The following is a 20,319-nucleotide window of genomic DNA, read 5'->3' on the forward strand; positions in this document are numbered from 1 at the left end:
AGGAGACAAGGGGACAAGGAGACAAGGGGACAAGGGGACAAGGGGACAAGGAGACAAGGGGACAAGGGGACAAGGAGACAAGGGGACAAGGAGACAAGGGGACAAGGAGACAAGGGGACAAGGAGACAAGGGGACAAGGAGACAAGGGGACAAGGAGACAAGGAGACAAGGGGACAAGGAGACAAGGGGACAAGGAGACAAGGAGGCAAGGAGGCAAGGGAACAAGGAGACAAGGAGGCAAGGGAACAAGGATGCGTGATGTCATCTAGTAACAGTAACAGTACACCTGTGAACTCATTGCACTAATTTACACCCGTTATATCGTGTGTGTGTGTGTGTGTGTGTGTGTGTGTGTGTGTGTGTGTGAGATGAGTGAACTCAGGGTTTGACAGTAACGCTTGCCCGGAGCAAGTATAAAATTCACCGGGTTTGTTTGCGCGAGCCCGACAACGCTGCTGGATCCTGGACCTGTTTACCTGTGTGCAGGAAGAACAACAGACGGCGCAGGCGCCAGACCAGACTAGATGATCGTGGAGTGAAGATATTATCAAAACGTACGCGATGCGACGGGTGATGGACAGGCGCGTACGCTTTGATAATATCTTCACTCCACGATCATCTAGTCTGGTCTGGCGCCTGCGCCGTCTGTTGTTCTTCCTGCACACAGGTAAACAGATCCAGGATCCAGCAGCGTCGTTGGGCTCACGCAAACAAACCCGGTGAATTTTTTACTTGCTCCGGGCAAGCAGGCAAGCGTTACTGTCGAACCCTGGAACTTGATGTGTGATCCCCCAGCCAGCCTTGTAATAAGGGATGAAACAGACCTCAGAGCGATTACAGGATTAAAGGACTTGTAGAGGATCTCAGTGTGGGTGTGAGTCTGTGTTCATGGGCTTCTAGTTAACACTGTCATTAACGTCCCGTAACCACGGGGATTAGAAGGGAGGCTTCTGGGGGCTCTGGGTGGCGTACACACGCTAAGGCGTCAGCCATGTAATCACAGGCGTCGCCGGTTCGATTCCGGCCGCGACACATCCTTCATGTCATGCCTCCTCTCTCTCTCTCACCCATCCTTCCTGTCAGTCTCTACTGTCTCTATCCCAATAAAACAGAAATATCATAAAAACATATTTTAAAAATTATAAATAAGAAAGTGCCTTTCCCTCTCGCTCTCGCTCTCCCTCTTTCCCACTCTGTCTGCCTGCCTCTCTCTGCCTCCCTCTCTCTCTCTCTCCGCCTTTCCCACTCTGTCTCTCTCTCTGTCTCTCTGTCTCTCTCTCTCTCTCTCTCTCTCTCTCTCTCTCTCTCTCTCTCTCTCTCTCTCTCTCTCTCTCTCTCTCTCTCTCTCTCTCTCTCTCTCTCTCTCTCTCTCTCTCTCTCTCTCTCTCTCTCCCAATTCTTCCTTTCTATCCTTCCGTCTCCACCAACCTTGTCCTGTTTTGACTGCTTGCTGAATCCGTAGCGCCTGAAAGAGAAGACAGGCGCTTAGTAACAGTCGCTTAGTAACAGTTGTAACAGAGAAGTGGGGTCATGTGATTAATAACAGGCAGGGTTGCAAACTGGTGATGGCCCAAAACGTTTTTATTTTTTGTTTGTTTGCGGATAACCTTAGCGCTAGCACTAATGGTGTTAAATAGATATCACTAGCACTAACGTTGGTCTAACAATGATGCATGTGTAAGTAGCGGCAGCCCTGACCTTAACACCTGCAGAATTACTTCGAAAACAGTTTACTGTGACTGTGTTCTCTATGCTGTCTGGAATTGTACCTAGCTGCCTGAAGCTAAAAGTTATTTCAACAGCAGCGGAGTTTAGCAGACAGGAAGATTAGTTAGCTCGCGCATGACTTGGATGAGACTTAGACACCCCCCCCCCCCACTCCCCACCCAAAATATTTGTTTTCAGATCTACACAATTCACATGGATGACATATTTTGAGATAAAAACGGCTAATTTAGCAGAAAGGTGACAAGTTTGCACCCCTGTAAGTAACAGTCGTAACAGAGAAGAGGGGTCATGTGAACAGGAGGCACCTGGTACACTCAGGAAACAAACACACTCCTTTTACACCCATATGACACACACACTGCAGTCCACGCACCTGCCATTAAGCTTGGTCTTCATCAAAATATAATAACTACACCATGCCATAGACATAAGAGTGGATACACTCAGACCAAATGAACAAACACATCATAGAAAATACACACGCAGGTTTGTTTAGACAGACAGATTAGGCTGCATCCACTAACGTCTATTAGTCGCTGCCATGGCCCAAAACAATAGACAGGACAGCCGAGCAGTAGGTTGCGAGGAAATAGAGGCGATTGTTCAGTCGAGCAGTTTTGCAATCTCTGCTGTAATTAACTGCTCGCGCACACACACACACACACACACACACACACCAGGGTTTCCGTTAGAAAAAATTGGCGCCGGTCAACGTGTCCGGGAAGATTTCAATTTACCGGACAAACGTGAGATATTCCGGTCATCATATTAGGGCTGGGACGACGCGCCACGTCGACTACATCAATACGTCGACTTGCGTAATGTGCGTCGCAAATAAACAACATGGCTGCGACCAGTTACGAGCGATGTATCATTGATTTTCAACAACGCTTAACTTGCGCTTTTATTTTGAAGACGCGAAAACGAAACCGAAAGTCTATAATATCAGAATGTGCCTCTTGTTGTCTTTCAGAGTCAGAGAACAGATACCAAACTGCCGGCATGTTTGCTATAATTATATTACTTGGCAGTAGGTAGTCATCACTCAATGCTCGTGTCATTTACAGAACAGCATGGTTTGCTTGCACTGTTTGATCGCGTCATAAAAAATTAACGTCTCACATTGGCGAACATTCACACGGAACACGGAATGGCCGAACTCCGACTGTGCTGTAAAGTGGGTGGAGTATGGACTCCGCACATGCGATAGTATGTATACTAGTATACTAGATAGTAGTATAATCATGCGAGCTGATTTATTGTAGGGAATTATTTTCACCGGACATTATGACCGAAGAGGTTTAAATTTGTCGGACTTCAACAGATTTTACCGGACAAAGACCGGTAATTACCGGTTAACGGAAACCCTGACACACACACACACACACACACACACACACGCGCGCGCGCACACCGCACACCGCACACCACACACACACACACACACACACGCACACACGCACACACACACTCACACACTCACACACTCACACACACTTGTTCGAAAGCACACCTTGCAGCAAACAGCAAAGTCCACACACACACATAGTACTTACAGAAGGTAATGTGACATTCTAAGACAGGGACAAGAACAGTGTGATGAGAGAGAAGGTCACGCCAGAACAATGGTCAAATGTAACACTGTGTGATATCAGCGTTGGTGAGAGAGAGAAGGAAAGAAAGGAACAATTGGAGGAGAGAGACAGAGAGAGAGAGAGAGAGAGAGAGAGAGAGAAACAGAGAGTGGGAAAGGCAGAGAGGGACAGAGAGTGTGGGGCAAAAGAGAGAAAAAAAGAGAGAGAGAAACAGACAGAGAGTGGGAGAGGCAGACAGGGACAGAGAGAAACAGAAATCGGGGGGGGGGGGGGGGGGGTGTTGGGAAGACAGAGAGACAGAGAGTTGAACGTAGAGCGCTGGGTCTTACCTGCCGTACTCCAGCAGAGTGGAGTGAACCCTGGACTCCTCGTCCAGCAGCTCACCTGCCTCCACCTGCCTCTTGTACTTCCTCTGGGGTTTATACACTTCCTGTCAACACCACAGAAGAAGAAGAAGAAGAAATCAGAGACCTAGTACAGGACACAGACCATAAGGCTAGGGGACTTAGAGCAACATGCTTATCATGTTTATGTCGTCAACAATACCAATATATCTAGTAACTCACCAACACGTCCAGGACTGCTTTCACTGCACTGCTCCTCCTGTCTTTGAAATCTTCGTCCTAGGATGGATGGAGGGAGAAAACATGAAGAAGAAGAAGAAGGAGAAGGAGAAGGAGAAGGAGAAGGAGGAGGAGGAGGAGGAGGAGGAGGAGGAGGAGGAGGAGGAGGAGGAGGAGGAGGAGGAGAAGAAGAAGAAGAAGAAGAAGAAGAAGAAGGGATGACAGGAAGGATGGGTGAGAGAGAGACAGGAGGGATGACAGGAAGGATGGGTGAGAGAGAGAGAGAGAGAGAGAAGGGATAATAATAATAATAATAATTTATTGAATTTATATAGCGCTTTTCCGAGGCTCAAAGACGCTGACAATAGGGGATATGGGAACACAAAAACAACAAGTAACATGGAACACAGAGTCAGCGAACGGGGAGGGGGGGGGGTTGGTGTAGAGTCCGGTGTCGATGTTGCTGGGAGCCTCGATGGATGTAGCGGCGGCGGCGGAGAATGCCTGCCTTGGTGGCGGTGGTGGCAGCAGCAGCAGTGAGGCGATGGTTGTGGTTCAGTGAGTGTAGGTCAGTGGCAGTATAGGTGAGACGAGAGAAGGGCAGGGGGAGGTGGGGGGCAGGTGAGATGGCCGGGAGTCCAGGGCAAAACGAAGCATGGCAGTGAACCAGAGCGACAGCGTGGTGCCGCCGTTGCCGTTGTCATCTGTATTGCCAGCCTGGGACCGAACCCGCGCGGCCGACCAGCCTAGCCGTGCCATGCCAGCGACCAAATCCCGCAGTAGTGAGTGAAGGTTGGGAAGGACTGACACTCACCTACGGAGATGGCAACCCCCGAACCGGGGAGGGAGTGGTGGCTACCTCCCGGGACGAGGGTAGTAGCACAGCACGGCCAGGCTAGCGATGTCTGAGAGCGGCGCGCAGCGGGTCGGTCGGGAACACAGAGCCGGGGGACAGGAACGATGAGGCGGTGAATACTGTAGTCCGGTAGTGGAGGCGGTGAGTACTGTAGTCCGGCAGTGGAGGCGGTGAACACTGTAGTCCGGCAGTGGAGGCGGTGAGAGGCGGGAGATGGCGGGGGGGAAAGCAGCGGAGGAAGGATGGGTGAGAGAGATGGGTGAGAGAGAGAGAGAGAGGAGGGATGACAGGAAGGATGGGTGAGAGAGAGAGAGAGAGAGAGAGAGAGAGAGAGAGAGAGAGAGAGAGAGAGAGAGAGAGAGAGAGAGAGAGAGAGGAGGGATGACAGGAAGGATGGGTGAGAGAGAAAAGACAACACACACTCTGTGGAGCGCGGAGCCTCACCTCAGGGAAGCTGTGTGTCTTCTGGAACTGAGACACGGAGTAGGCTCGTATGTAGTCTCCCATCTCCTCCCTGGTCTCTATGGCCCTCTTCACCAGCCACTGGGACACAGACAAACACCGCTAATCAAGTTATTACTCCTTTACTTTTCTCTTTTTTTTCCCTCTTTATACGTTTTTTTTCTTTTCTGAGTAGGGCAGTTCTCATTGTATTGGACAGATGCAGTGAAGACAGACAGGAAAGTAAGGAGAAGAAGGGAGAGAGGGCCGGATTCGAACCCATGCCGACATGGGCATATGTGTGCGATAGATGTGGTCGGACTGATTTCCTTGCAGGACAAGCTAACCACATTTTTTAGACCTAATAACTGAAACCTTTTTTAGGCCTTGTAAATCGGATTGCTGGATTTTAGACTTCAAGGCTTTTCAAGCCCAGTGCGGGAACCCTGCTGCCAGCAACGCTCCAGTCACCAGCTCACATGCAGCTCCCTCCTGAGGCGGGGATCGAACCAGCGACCTTCTGATTGCTGGCCGGCGGCCTCTCTAACCTCTAGGCTTCCCGCCACATCACAGGTGTCATGGCAACGCAACACCTGTGGTTACCTGGGAGACAGCAGTGCTCCCACCTGTATGACGGGGAAGATGTGGATGAAGTCCAGGCCCTGGATCTGGTGGGGCTCCAGGCGGTGGGGACACTTCATCTTAGGAAGGACCGACACGATCTTCTCTGTGAGAGCTCTGTAGAGGACACACACACACACACACACACACACACACACACACACACACAACAGGTCAGGAAGTCCCACATCACGGTCCTCTAGTGGTCCCATGTGGCTCAGTTGGTAGAGTATGGAGCTAACAGTGCTCAGGTTGTGGGTTTGATTCCCGCTGGGACCGTATATACTGACACATGTATGCTGCTACACTCACTGCAATGGATAACAGTGTCAGCAAAGTGGCACATGGGGGAAATATTAGGCTACGTACTTAAAACAAGTAAGAGATATCTTAAAACTAGTGCAGTCAGAAAAAAAGCAAGCATAGGCCTATTGCCTTGATTTAAGATATTTAACACTAGAACAGCCGTGAGGTGTTAAACAGCACCAGTGAGTACAAAAAAAAATCTACCTTTGCACTCGATCAAATTTCAGGACCCTCCTTTCATGACTTTTCCTAGATATGTGCGTTCTACCACCCAGCATCTTTACATTTTCAAAATCGAGTTAGTATAAAGCGATTTTGCAGTATTTCTGTGTGTGTCTGTGTATTTGCCTTGGGATTCGGCTGCCATATTTTTCTCCAAGGCTGCAATTCTCTTTTATATCAGCAGAGGTAGCAAGGGGGCACACACTGTGCTCAACCTTCAGGCTTCAGTGCTGAATTAGATACAGTGGATAAGACTGATATTTGTAACATAATGTGTTTATATATAGGCTATATATAGCAATAGTGATACATAAGATATGTATATGTACAGACAGTTATGAAAATGATAAACTGTACAGTATGACTTTTACAATCCCTTCAGATTTGTTGGAGCTGAGGTTTTTTTTTCACCCAAGTTCCATGCAATAGTGATAAGATATTATGATATGTGTAGCCTATGTACAGTTATGAATGATACACTGCACAGTATGTACCTATCAAGCTGTGTGGTATTACATAGGTACCACAGCAAAGTAGTTCATCAACAAATATTATATAACAAACGGATATTTATAATATTGTATATAATGTCTTTTTTGATGATTATGCCTGTACAGCGCTGTCAATTTTCAAATAATGCTATAGGCTATATATATATATATATATATATATATATATATATCTACCCTCCCTCCACCCCCACCCAGAGAGCTTTGGACTGTCTGGATATGAACACTTGATCTCTGCACTTTATATTTATATTAATTATGACTCTTGCACTTTGATGTTGGTTTGCACTGTCTTGTCCTGTCTTGCACCTATCCTGCTGTAAACCGTGCTCCATTGTTCCAAACCAAATTCCTAACATGTTTACATGTCATGGCAATAAAAGTCTTCTGATTCTGATTCTGATATGAATGTTCAGTTGTGATATGAAGTAGCCAACAATTCTCATGTCGACCATGATAATAATAGGCTACAACAGGGTTGTACATAGATATACGCAGATTCATATTTGGATAGTTGATTTTGGCACCATTGTATAGTAGCCAATTGCAGAGAGTATACATTATTTTGTTTGTTTACTGCACATTATAAATGAAATGAAAATAGCTGTTGTGAAAAGTGAAAATATAGTGTGTTCATGTTGCAGTGAAATCTATTTACATAGATATATCAGATGTGATATTTCTACTACAAACGAACACAGAGAGACAGATAATTCAAGTAACATTTTTATTTACTTGCAATGTTCACGTCAATTCTTCCAAGTAAAAAGTATGGTAATTAATATGAACACCAATATATATTTTTAAAAAGTAGAAAGTGAATAGGAGGTCGCCGGAGCGCTCAGCGTGGGCGCTGTCAGGTAGACAGGGCAGGAGAGGCATCAGGCCTGGCCATGGGACAGTCAGCATCCCCAGCACACCGTTGCTTTTTTTCACCCAAGTTCCATGCAATAGTGATAAGATATTATGATATGTGTAGCCTATGTACAGTTATGAATGATACACTGCACAGTATGTACCTATCAAGCTGTGTGGTATTACATAGGTACCACAGCAAAGTAGTTCATCAACAAATATTATATAACAAACGGATATTTATAATATTGTATATAATGTCTTTTTTGATGATTATGCCTGTACAGCGCTGTCAATTTTCAAATAATGCTATAGGCTATATATATATATATATCTACCCTCCCTCCACCCCCACCCAGAGAGCTTTGGACTGTCTGGATATGAACACTTGATCTCTGCACTTTATATTTATATTAATTATGACTCTTGCACTTTGATGTTGGTTTGCACTGTCTTGTCCTGTCTTGCACCTATCCTGCTGTAAACCGTGCTCCATTGTTCCAAACCAAATTCCTAACATGTTTACATGTCATGGCAATAAAAGTCTTCTGATTCTGATTCTGATATGAATGTTCAGTTGTGATATGAAGTAGCCAACAATTCTCATGTCGACCATGATAATAATAGGCTACAACAGGGTTGTACATAGATATACGCAGATTCATATTTGGATAGTTGATTTTGGCACCATTGTATAGTAGCCAATTGCAGAGAGTATACATTATTTTGTTTGTTTACTGCACATTATAAATGAAATGAAAATAGCTGTTGTGAAAAGTGAAAATATAGTGTGTTCATGTTGCAGTGAAATCTATTTACATAGATATATCAGATGTGATATTTCTACTACAAACGAACACAGAGAGACAGATAATTCAAGTAACATTTTTATTTACTTGCAATGTTCACGTCAATTCTTCCAAGTAAAAAGTATGGTAATTAATATGAACACCAATATATATTTTAAAAAAGTAGAAAGTGAATAGGAGGTCGCCGGAGCGCTCAGCGTGGGCGCTGTCAGGTAGACAGGGCAGGAGAGGCATCAGGCCTGGCCATGGGACAGTCAGCATCCCCAGCACACCGTTGCTGGCTTGGTGCATGTGCCACAGACAAATCGTCCACATGACTGGCAGATGTTAATTGCTTTGTTCCCTCGACATATGGTGCCTTGACACTTTTTTCTTTTCACCTGTGGGGACGGAGGTGTGCGAAGATTTTCGAGCTGCAGTCGCCTTCTCGCTGCTGGTGTAGAAGGAAGCCTTGTCATTACCAGTGGCTCACACAGCTCCCCTGCCAACTTAAAAAGGAATTTCTTCCTGCTTATCCTGACGCCCATGCACTGGCTGTATTAGTAGTAATAATTAGTAATTAGTAGTCTCCTAATCTCGCTACAGTTTGAGCGAGACTGTAACTGTCATTGTTTGAATGAATGAATGGTCTTTATTTGTCATTGATATAGTACAGGTACCAAACAACGAAATTTGGGAGGGGGGGCTCCCCTGGTGCTAGGAAACTAGGTGCTAGGAACTGGTGCTATAACTGTGTTCATGTTATAATGTTTAGTGAACGAACAATTGTTGGGTGTTTGCCACCAATCGGAATTCTCTTGCCGTGAAATGTGTACATCAAATAACATGATGTCGACGATCTACTAGAACTGCGGGACGACTGCAATGTAGCTACCACTTGACTTCATACAATCACTTGATGCACGGGGGAGGGTAATCTTATTGATCGTTTTCCATTAGCAAACAATAGCTGCCAATTCATGAGCGAGCCAAGCGGGTTTCAAAGCTGCCAAGCAGGTTTCAACGCTTACAGGCTTACAGCAGTCGATTGTCTGCTGATGTTACGGGCACGGCCGGCGTGAAGTTCACGATAAACAGACTTTATCACTGTGAAGCTCATAACTATGATAACACAATATTGCAATATTTATTACTATTATTTTTGTATAATAATAATCAACCATCATTCGTTAGTAATGAAAACTCCTGCAGTTCCGATCAATCTCCTCTCCACTTTACACATTACATAACCAACATCTCTTTTGACATCACAACAATGTCAACACAATCACAACATAATCTTATTTTATCCAACCAGGTTTTATATTTTGATTATGACATCATGTCTTTCAACATTGTCACACTTTTCATTACACACATTAGCGGCATCAAAAATGATGGGCTGGGCGTGCGAGGGAGCGTGCTTATTCTGGCAGATTGTGAAATATTAAAACCAATAACATTCTGAATGATTTATCATTCTGTACTCTTTCTCTCCTTTCTTTCATGTATTTTCTTTTCCTTTTCTCAATTAGTAGTCTCCTAATCTCGCTACAGTTTGAGCGAGACTGTAACTGTCATTGTTTGAATGAATGAATGGTCTTTATTTGTCATTGATATAGTACAGGTACCAAACAACGAAATTTGGGAGGGGGGGCTCCCCTGGTGCTAGGAAACTAGGTGCTAGGAACTGGTGCTATAACTGTGTTCATGTTATAATGTTTAGTGAACGAACAATTGTTGGGTGTTTGCCACAAATCGGAATTCTCTTGCCGTGAAATGTGTACATCAAATAACATGATGTCGACGATCTACTAGAACTGCGGGACGACTGCAATGTAGCTACCACTTGACTTCATACAATCACTTGATGCACGGGGGAGGGTAATCTTATTGATCGTTTTCCATTAGCAAACAATAGCTGCCAATTCATGAGCGAGCCAAGCGGGTTTCAAAGCTGCCAAGCAGGTTTCAACGCTTACACGCTTACAGCAGTCGATTGTCTGCTGATGTTACGGGCACGGCCGGCGTGAAGTTCACGATAAACAGACTTTATCACTGTGAAGCTCATAACTATGATAACACAATATTGCAATATTTATTACTATTATTTTTGTATAATAATAATCAACCATCATTCGTTAGTAATGAAAACTCCTGCAGTTCCGATCAATCTCCTCTCCACTTTACACATTACATAACCAACATCTCTTTTGACATCACAACAATGTCAACACAATCACAACATAATCTTATTTTATCCAACCAGGTTTTATATTTTGATTATGACATCATGTCTTTCAACATTGTCACACTTTTCATTACACACATTAGCGGCATCAAAAATGATGGGCTGGGCGTGCGAGGGAGCGTGCTTATTCTGGCAGATTGTGAAATATTAAAACCAATAACATTCTGAATGATTTATCATTCTGTACTCTTTCTCTCCTTTCTTTCATGTATTTTCTTTTCCTTTTCTCAATTAGTAGTCTCCTAATCTCGCTACAGTTTGAGCGAGACTGTAACTGTCATTGTTTGAATGAATGAATGGTCTTTATTTGTCATTGATATAGTACAGGTACCAAACAACGAAATTTGGGAGGGGGGGCTCCCCTGGTGCTAGGAAACTAGGTGCTAGGAACTGGTGCTATAACTGTGTTCATGTTATAATGTTTAGTGAACGAACAATTGTTGGGTGTTTGCCACAAATCGGAATTCTCTTGCCGTGAAATGTGTACATCAAATAACATGATGTCGACGATCTACTAGAACTGCGGGACGACTGCAATGTAGCTACCACTTGACTTCATACAATGACTTGATGCACCGGGGAGGGTAATCTTATTGATCGTTTTCCATTAGCAAACAATAGCTGCCAATTCATGAGCGAGCCAAGCGGGTTTCAAAGCTGCCAAGCAGGTTTCAACGCTTACACGCTTACAGCAGTCGATTGTCTGCTGATGTTACGGGCACGGCCGGCGTGAAGTTCACGATAAACAGACTTTATCACTGTGAAGCTCATAACTATGATAACACAATATTGCAATATTTATTACTATTATTTTTGTATAATAATAATCAACCATCATTCGTTAGTAATGAAAACTCCTGCAGTTCCGATCAATCTCCTCTCCACTTTACACATTACATAACCAACATCTCTTTTGACATCACAACAATGTCAACACAATCACAACAGAATCTTATTTTATCCAACCAGGTTTTATATTTTGATTATGACATCATGTCTTTCAACATTGTCACACTTTTCATTACACACATTAGCGGCATCAAAAATGATGGGCTGGGCGTGCGAGGGAGCGTGCTTATTCTGGCAGATTGTGAAATATTAAAACCAATAACATTCTGAATGATTTATCATTTTGTACTCTTTCTCTCCTTTCTTTCATGTATTTTCTTTTCCTTTTCTCAATTAGTAGTCTCCTAATCTCGCTACAGTTTGAGCGAGACTGTAACTGTCATTGTTTGAATGAATGAATGAATGGTCTTTATTTGTCATTGATATAGTACAGGTACCAAACGACGAAATTTGGGAGGGGGGGCTCCCCTGGTGCTAGGAAACTAGGTGCTAGGAACTGGTGCTATAACTGTGTTCATGTTATAATGTTTAGTGAACGAACAATTGTTGGGTGTTTGCCACAAATCGGAATTCTCTTGCCGTGAAATGTGTACATCAAATAACATGATGTCGGCGATCTACTAGAACTGCGGGACGACTGCAATGTAGGCTACCATATCATACCGTTTTATATTGAAAAATATGATGGTAAATAAATACATGTGGGACCGATGTATGATGGCAGAGGTGTGGTGTGTATCAGTCAGTCTTGTTCCAGTGATAAGACATGCGCTCTGATCAATGAACAGAGATCGGGTTTCCCCCGGGTGTGTTGGGTGTTCACGCTTCTTGCGTGACATCGCCCTCCAGCGATCTTTGTGCGTCAGTACACTCTTCTCTATGTTAAACTATCATAGTGCTGAAGCACACCTCATCGCGCTTGAATAAGGTCGCGATCCGCTGCGCTCCCAGTGTTAATTTTTAAGATCTACTAGTGGATCTCATAAATGACATCCACTAGTACGTGTGTACAGCTCTGCGGGAGAGGAGAGCTGACTTACATCTTCTTTTTTAATAATATTTTTTATTGATATATAGAAGATGTCATGTACATTGAAAATGAATATTTTCTGTTTTTCTCCCTCCCCTCCACCCACCCCTCCCTCCCTCCCGAACATGTCTGCATACATATATAGATTGGCCCACCTACATGCACACACATACAAACAAATAACCAATGAGATTTAGAAAGGGACTCACATCTTCTGTCCGATGGTGGAGTTCTCCTGGAACAGCAGGTCCACGTCGATGTCAAAGTTACAGGTGGTGATGCACCAGGTCATCCCCCCCACCACCTGAGAGACACACGCTGGATGTCAACTCAACACATCATTCAATCAGGTATTCATCTAGTTAAAAAAAAAATATTAAAAAAAGATGGTGATAGAAGTAGATGTTTCCTTCTATCACAGAGACTGCCAATGGCCCCCGGGCCTGAGCTGGATTACTCTTCCTGCTACGACTGGTGGATTGATGATTCACTTCCTTAGTCAAATGTATTGATTGTAAGTCGCTTTGGAATAAGGCGTCTGCTAAATGCCAAAAATGTAAATGTCAGGGGGGGCAGAGTGAACGTCCACCCAGAGCATTGCTCTTCTCTCCAGGGGTACATGAACAATATAATTTGTCCAGTTGTTCAGAACCTGTAATCTGGATCAGAATGATCTGATGATCTGAGTCTTTGTGTTGCTCTCCAGGGTCAGATCCAGCTGGCTGATTTTCTCCCTAGACGACTTAAAATCAGCCAGAATCTGCCACACAGACTAAAAAGGATTTTTTTTTGGTTCCAGCTTGATTCATTTCCACTTAAATAGATGTGGTCGGACTGATTTCCTTGCAGGATCTCATTTCTAAGACCTGGCACCTCATTTTTAGACCGAATAACTGAAATTCAAGACCTTTTTTGGTCTTGATTTGTGGCTTGATGGATTTTAGCCTTTAAGGCTTTTTAAGACCAGCGTGGGAACCCTGTGAGGGTAACTAACTGATCTAAAGGGAGAATGGTTAACCCTAAAATCACCACCATCTTTTTTGAAGAGCAATTGGATCAGTTCAATAAAGGGTGATTAAAAACCAGGACACACTGTGGCAACTCTCAAGGAGCAGGACTGAGAGTCGTCACTGATCTAGATGTACAGTCCTCTGTGGCTCAGTTGGTGCAGCATGGCGCTAACAGCGCTTAGGTTGTGGGTTCGATTCCCGCCGGGACCATATATACTGAAATGTATGCACTCACTGGGATGTAAGTGTCAGATAAATGGCGTATATTAGAGGAAACCTGCCAGTTTACTGTACCTACCTTGTCAAAAGGTGACAGTCCCTTGATCCTGGCTCTGAAGTATCCCGCAGCCAGCAGCAGGTCCAGGATCTCTGCCAACTTGATGCTCTGCTCCTCATCCTCTCTGGTCTCCACCTGTCAGCCACAGTGAGGTGTTACATCTGTCTGTCTGTCTGTCTGCCTGTCTGCCTGTCTGTCTGTCTGCCTGTCTGTCTGTCTGCCTGTCTGCCTGTCTGCCTGTCTGTCTGCCTGTCTGTCTGCCTGTCTGCCTGTCTGCCTGTCTGCCTGTCTGTCTGTCTGTCTGTCTGTCTGTCTACCTACCTACCTATCTATCTATCTATCTATCAAACTGTAGCTAGATGTAAACTTAACACACCATTCAATCAGGTGTTAATCTATCTATTAAGCGTCCTTGGGTTCAATGAAAGGCGCTATACAAATCCAACTTATTATTATTGTTATTATCAAACTGTAGCTGGGTGTAAACTTAACACATCATTCAATCAGGTATTAATCTAGTTGACATCCAGCTACAGTTTGATAGATTAACACCTGATTGAATGATGTGTTGAGTTTACACTCTTCTTCTTCTTCAATCCGGTGTTAATCTATCAAACTGTAAACTCAACACATCATTCAATCCGGTGTTAATCTATCAAACTGTAAACTCAACACATCATTCAATCCGGTGTTAATCTATCAAACTGTAAACTCAACACATCATTCAATCCGGTGTTAATCTATCAAACTGTAAACTCAACACATCATTCAATCCGGTGTTAATCTATCAAACTGTAAACTCAACACATCATTCATGAGAGGTCTGGAGGTAAGCTAGCCACCAGCTGTTACCAAGACGTTAGGCACTAGACTAGCTAAACCCCGAAACCCCGTTACACAGAAACATGATGTAGACATGCTGAAGTTCCCCTGTTTCCTTTTTGAAATGTCAACAAACCAACAGTTAGCCTGACAGTTAGCCTGACAGTTAGCCTGACAGTTAGCCTGACAGTTAGCCTGACAGTTAGCCTGACAGTTAGCCTGACAGTGAGCCTGACAGTTAGCCTGACAGTTAGCCTGACAGTTAGCCTGACAGTTAGCCTGATAGCCTGACAGTTAGCCTGACAGTGAGCCTGACAGTTAGCCCGACAGTTAGCCTGACAGTGAGCCTGCTAGTTAGCCTGACAGTTAGCCTGACAGTGAGCCTGACAGTGAGCCTGCTAGTTAGCCTGACAGTTAGCCTGATAGCCTGACAGTTAGCCTGACAGTGAGCCTGACAGTTAGCCTGACAGTTAGCCTGATAGCCTGACAGTTAGCCTGACAGTTAGCCTGACAGTTAGCCTGACAGTGAGCCTGACAGTGAGCCTGACAGTTAGCCTGACAGTTAGCCTGACAGTTAGCCTGACAGTTAGCCTGACAGTGAGCCTGACAGTGAGCCTGACAGTTAGCCTGACAGTTAGCCTGACAGTGAGCCTGACAGTTAGCCTGACAGTGAGCCTGACAGTTAGCCTGACAGTTAGCCTGACAGTTAGCCTGACAGTTAGCCTGACAGTTAGCCTGACAGTGAGCCTGACAGTTAACCTGACAGTGAGCCTGACAGTGAGCCTGACAGTGAGCCTGATAGTGAGCCTGACAGTGAGCCTGACAGTTAGCCTGACAGTGAGCCTGACAGTTAGCCTGACAGTTAGCCTGACAGTTAGCCTGACAGTTAGCCTGACAGTGAGCCTGACAGTTAGCCTGACAGTTAGCCTGACAGTTAGCCTGACAGTTAGCCTGACAGTGAGCCTGACAGTTAGCCTGACAGTTAGTCTGACAGTTAGCCTGACAGTGAGCCTGATAGTTAGCCTGACAGTTAGCCTGACAGTTAGCCTGCTAGCCTGACAGTGAGCCTGACAGTTAGCCTGCTAGCCTGACAGTTAGCCTGATAGTTAGCCTGACAGTTAGCCTGACAGTTAGCCTGCTAGCCTGACAGTTAGCCTGATAGTTAGCCTGATAGTTAGCCTGACAGTGAGCCTGACAGTGAGCCTGACAGTTAGCCTGACAGTGAGCCTGACAGTTAGCCTGACAGTGAGCCTGACAGTTAGCCTGACAGTGAGCCTGACAGTTAGCCTGACAGTTAGCCTGACAGTTAGCCTGACAGTTAGCCTGACAGTTAGCCTGACAGTGAGCCTGACAGTGAGCCTGACAGTGAGCCTGACAGTTAGCCTGACAGTTAGCCTGACAGTTAACCTGACAGTGAGCCTGACAGTTAGCCTGACAGTTAGCCTGACAGTTAGCCTGACAGTTAGCCTGACAGTTAGCCTGACAGTTAACCTGACAGTTAGCCTGACAGTTAGCCTGACAGTTAGCCTGACAGTGAGCCTGACAGTTAGCCTGACAGTGAGCCTGACAGTGAGCCTGACAGTTAACCTGACAGTTAACCTGACAGTTAGCCTGACAGTTAGCCTGACAGTTAGCCTGACAGTGAGCCTGACAGTTAACCTGACAGTTAGCCTGACAGTTAGCCTGACAGTTAGCCTGACAGTGAGCCTGACAGTGAGCCTGACAGTGAGCCTGACAGTTAACCTGACAGTTAGCCTGACAGTTAGCCTGACAGTTAACCTGACAGTTAGCCTGACAGTTAGCCTGACAGTTAGCCTGACAGTTAGCCTGACAGTTAGCCTGACAGTTAGCCTGACAGTTAGACTGACAGTGAGCCTGACAGTTAGCCTGACAGTGAGCCTGATAGTGAGCCTGACAGTTAGCCTGACAGTGAGCCTGACAGTGAGCCTGACAGTTAGCCTGACAGTGAGCCTGACAGTGAGCCTGACAGTGAGCCTGACAGTGAGCCTGACAGTTAGCCTGACAGTTAGCCTGACAGTGAGCCTGACAGTTAGCCTGACAGTGAGCCTGACAGTTAGCCTGACAGTGAGCCTGATAGTGAGCCTGATAGTGAGCCTGACAGTTAGCCTGACAGTGAGCCTGACAGTTAGCCTGACAGTGAGCCTGACAGTTAGCCTGACAGTGAGCCTGACAGTGAGCCTGATAGTGAGCCTGATAGTGAGCCTGACAGTTAGCCTGACAGTGAGCCTGATAGTGAGCCTGACAGTTAGCCTGACAGTGAGCCTGACAGTTAGCCTGACAGTGAGCCTGACAGTTAGCCTGACAGTTAGCCTGACAGTTAGCCTGACAGTGAGCCTGATAGTGAGCCTGATAGTGAGCCTGACAGTGAGCCTGACAGTGAGCCTGATAGTGAGCCTGATAGTGAGCCTGACAGTGAGCCTGACAGTTAGCCTGACAGTTAGCCTGACAGTTAGCCTGACAGTGAGCCTGACAGTGAGCCTGACAGTGAGCCTGATAGTGAGCCTGATAGTGAGCCTGACAGTTAGCCTGACAGTGAGCCTGACAGTGAGCCTGACAGTGAGCCTGATAGTGAGCCTGACAGTGAGCCTGACAGTGAGCCTGACAGTTAGCCTGACAGTTAGCCTGACAGTGAGCCTGACAGTGAGCCTGACAGTGAGCCTGACAGTTAGCCTGACAGTGAGCCTGACAGTGAGCCTGACAGTGAGCCTGACAGTGAGCCTGATAGTGAGCCTGACAGTGAGCCTGATAGTGAGCCTGACAGTGAGCCTGACAGTGAGCCTGACAGTGAGCCTGACAGTGAGCCTGACAGTGAGCCTGACAGTGAGCCTGACAGTTAGCCTGACAGTTAGCCTGCTAGCCTGACAGCTACACCACCCACCCATGTTCACCTTCCAACATGAGTCGTTGCAGTGACACTGAACAGCACCGTGTTTGGAGAGAGCCAGGCTACTCTTAGGGCTTACACACCGGCAGTTCCGAACGTTGGCGCTGTCTGGCGAACGAGCCCGCGTTCATACCAGTGTATCGTTCGCCAGACAGCGCCAACGTTCGGAACTGCCGGTGTGTAAGCCCTAAGAGTTGGTTAAAGTGTAGAGGTGTCGTTACCTGGATGACGTGGCCCTCCTGGTCGTACTGAGCGCCTATCCTCGAGCCCGTTCTGACTCTCTGGAACACACTGGCCGCCATGTTGGACTGCTGAGCTGTGTCACGTGACGAGAGGCGTATGACCAGTGACCACCACTCGTCTGACAATCACGTTAACAATTAACAACAATAACAAAACAAAAAAACGAGACATGCAAGATACGCAACCGCTTTTGTTTTGTCGTACGAATGCATGCTTACAGTCAAAGAACCACAATCTATGAGTTTACACAATTACTGTCTGCGTTGTTTGAGAACATCCTCCTGCAGCGGTTCTTCGTGTTGCAGTTCTGCTTCTGTCCGGTAGATGGGGGTGTAACGCCACTGACGACAGTCTTCACAGCTCTGATTGGTTGATTAAAAGAATGTTGACTCAGGAGGTGTAGGTGACGTCTGATTCAAGCAAATCTTTTTTTTTTATCTCATAGTCACCATCGGTGTCTTCATTGGTCATTGATCTTCATCATTGAAGAGTGAGAGGAATACAATTCCTGATTAATTACCCTTAGTTGTGAATGTGCAAATTAACATCAAGACCTGCGTGTGTGTGTGTGTGCGTGTGTGTGTGTGTGTGTGTGTGTGTGTGTGTGTGTGTGTGTGTGTGTGTGTGTGTGTGTGTGTGTGTGTGTGTGTGTGTGTGTGTGCGTGCGTGCGTGCGTGAGTGTGTGCGCGCGTGTGTGTGTGTGCGTGCGTGCATGCCTGTAGCACATTCACAGTAACAATAAACAGTATTTGTTGCGCAATGCTGCACATTGCGGCACTGTCCAAAAGAAAAGCTATTAGAGAGTGTGTTAGACCTTCACTTTGGTGAGAGGGTGCAGGCTCTGGCACCTGACATCTCTGTATTTCACGTGTTAGACACTCCATTAAAGAGGGGGAGCCCATTATGGACTATGCATCAGTGCAGGTAATAGTTGTCAGCTTGAGTGCCCAGGAGGCTCCGGAGAATTCCATTAGAAACAAACCCATAGTTCCTAAATCAGTCATTCACTCTCTCTATCTGCCCTCTCTGTCTCTCTCTCTCTGTCTCTCTCTCTCTCTCTCTCTCTCTCTCTCTCTCTCTCTCTCTCTCTCTCTCTCTCTATCTGCTATCTCTCTCTCTCTCTGCTCTCTCTCTATCTGCTCTCTCTGTCTCTCTCTCTCTATCTGCTATCTCTCTCTCTCTCTCTGCTCTCTCTATCTGCTATCTCTCTCTCTCTGTCCCTCTCTCTATCTGCTCCTCTCTGTCTCTCTCTCTGTCTGTCTCTCTCTCTCTCTGCTCTCTCTCTATCTGCTCTCCCTCTCTCTATCTGCCCTCTCTGTCTCTCTCTCTCTCTCTCTGCCCTCTCTGTCTCTCTTTCTCTGCTATCTCTCTCTCTATTTATCTCTCTTTCTGCTCTCTCTATCTGCCCTCTCTCTCTGCTATCTCTCTCTGCTCTCTCTCTCTCTCTATTTATCTCTCTCTCTCTTTCTCTCTCTCTCTGTCCCTCTCTCTCTTTCTCTCTCTCAGGCTATTACTACAGCTTCATACCCTCTCCCCTCCTCAGCCTCCTCGACTATGAACAGAGACCCAGTCCTTGGACGAGGCTGAGTCCATCCGGCTGAAACGATTACAGACAGTGGTTCTCCCTCAATAGCTGTCCTCCACTGAACCACTGAACAGAGGGTCTACGGACCATAGCCATCTCATAGTAGTACTGCTCTGCCCTCTGTAATGCGCAAAAGTGTGATGATAGTGTTACATGTTTGTTCTATGGTGAATCGTGCCACATTGTGCCTATGTGCACTCAAGATAGCTGATCTACAGAGGATGCTGGATCTAATCATTTCAATAAACATTTTCTTCCTTCACGTAATGGATTATTACACTGTTAATACTGGGTTGGGATTACAGGGCAATAATAGTTTTTCCAGTGCCCAAAACCCACAGCTTTTAGATGCACTTACTCTCTTTCAACGGTCCCCATTGCTATCATGGCCTACATATGGAATAATCCAGCCAGATAGAGGAGAGTCTCTCTCCCTCTCTCTCCTCATCCAAGGCCCAACTCCATCCTCCATCCCCGCCCCCCCACCCTGACAGGTGTAGAATTAACTTAGTTAGGTGCTAGCGCGCTCATGTGTACCAAATTAAATTAATGGAACAAATTTCCTCCCTAATTAAGATGAAAATACGTGTCAGTTGTAACCTTGCTGAGCACTAATTATGTACAAATGATTTATCATCTGTTTCGTCCTGAATAGCAAATGGGCTCACCTCGCTGATAGCCCGGGCCGACGTTAAAGAGACGCTCCCTGATTAACTCTGACAGTCAGCGCCGCCGCCGCGCTAGACGCAGGGAGCCGGCCAATCGGAGCGGCTGTACGGCCAGAGTCGCCCTCCCGCGGCCCGCCTCCCCTCCATTAACCTAGATTGAGTGTGCAGCTGAGCATCGCTGCGCTCGGCTCCGAG

The 20,319-nt window shown here is 45.9% G+C and overlaps 1 protein-coding gene across 1 annotated transcript in view; it reads right to left on the reverse strand.

The window, feature by feature from the left end:
• Window positions 1-17,957, reverse strand: part of ccdc93 (CCC complex scaffolding subunit CCDC93) — a 37,148-nt gene extending 19,191 nt beyond the window's left edge. The window contains exons 1-8 of the mRNA XM_080535851.1: window positions 17,850-17,957; window positions 13,923-14,036; window positions 12,824-12,918; window positions 5,810-5,921; window positions 5,187-5,285; window positions 3,890-3,946; window positions 3,653-3,753; window positions 1,429-1,465 (exon numbers count right to left, since the gene is read on the reverse strand). Coding sequence (XP_080391977.1) covers window positions 1,429-1,465; window positions 3,653-3,753; window positions 3,890-3,946; window positions 5,187-5,285; window positions 5,810-5,921; window positions 12,824-12,918; window positions 13,923-14,036; window positions 17,850-17,930 — 696 coding nt within the window. The 5' untranslated portion in view covers window positions 17,931-17,957. The remainder of the gene's footprint in view (window positions 1-1,428; window positions 1,466-3,652; window positions 3,754-3,889; window positions 3,947-5,186; window positions 5,286-5,809; window positions 5,922-12,823; window positions 12,919-13,922; window positions 14,037-17,849) is intronic.
• Window positions 17,958-20,319: the final 2,362 nt, after the last annotated feature.

The sequence above is a fragment of the Nansenia antarctica genome, assembly GCF_963989245.1.
Source record: "Nansenia antarctica genome assembly, chromosome: 7".
NCBI lineage: Eukaryota > Metazoa > Chordata > Actinopteri > Argentiniformes > Microstomatidae > Nansenia > Nansenia antarctica.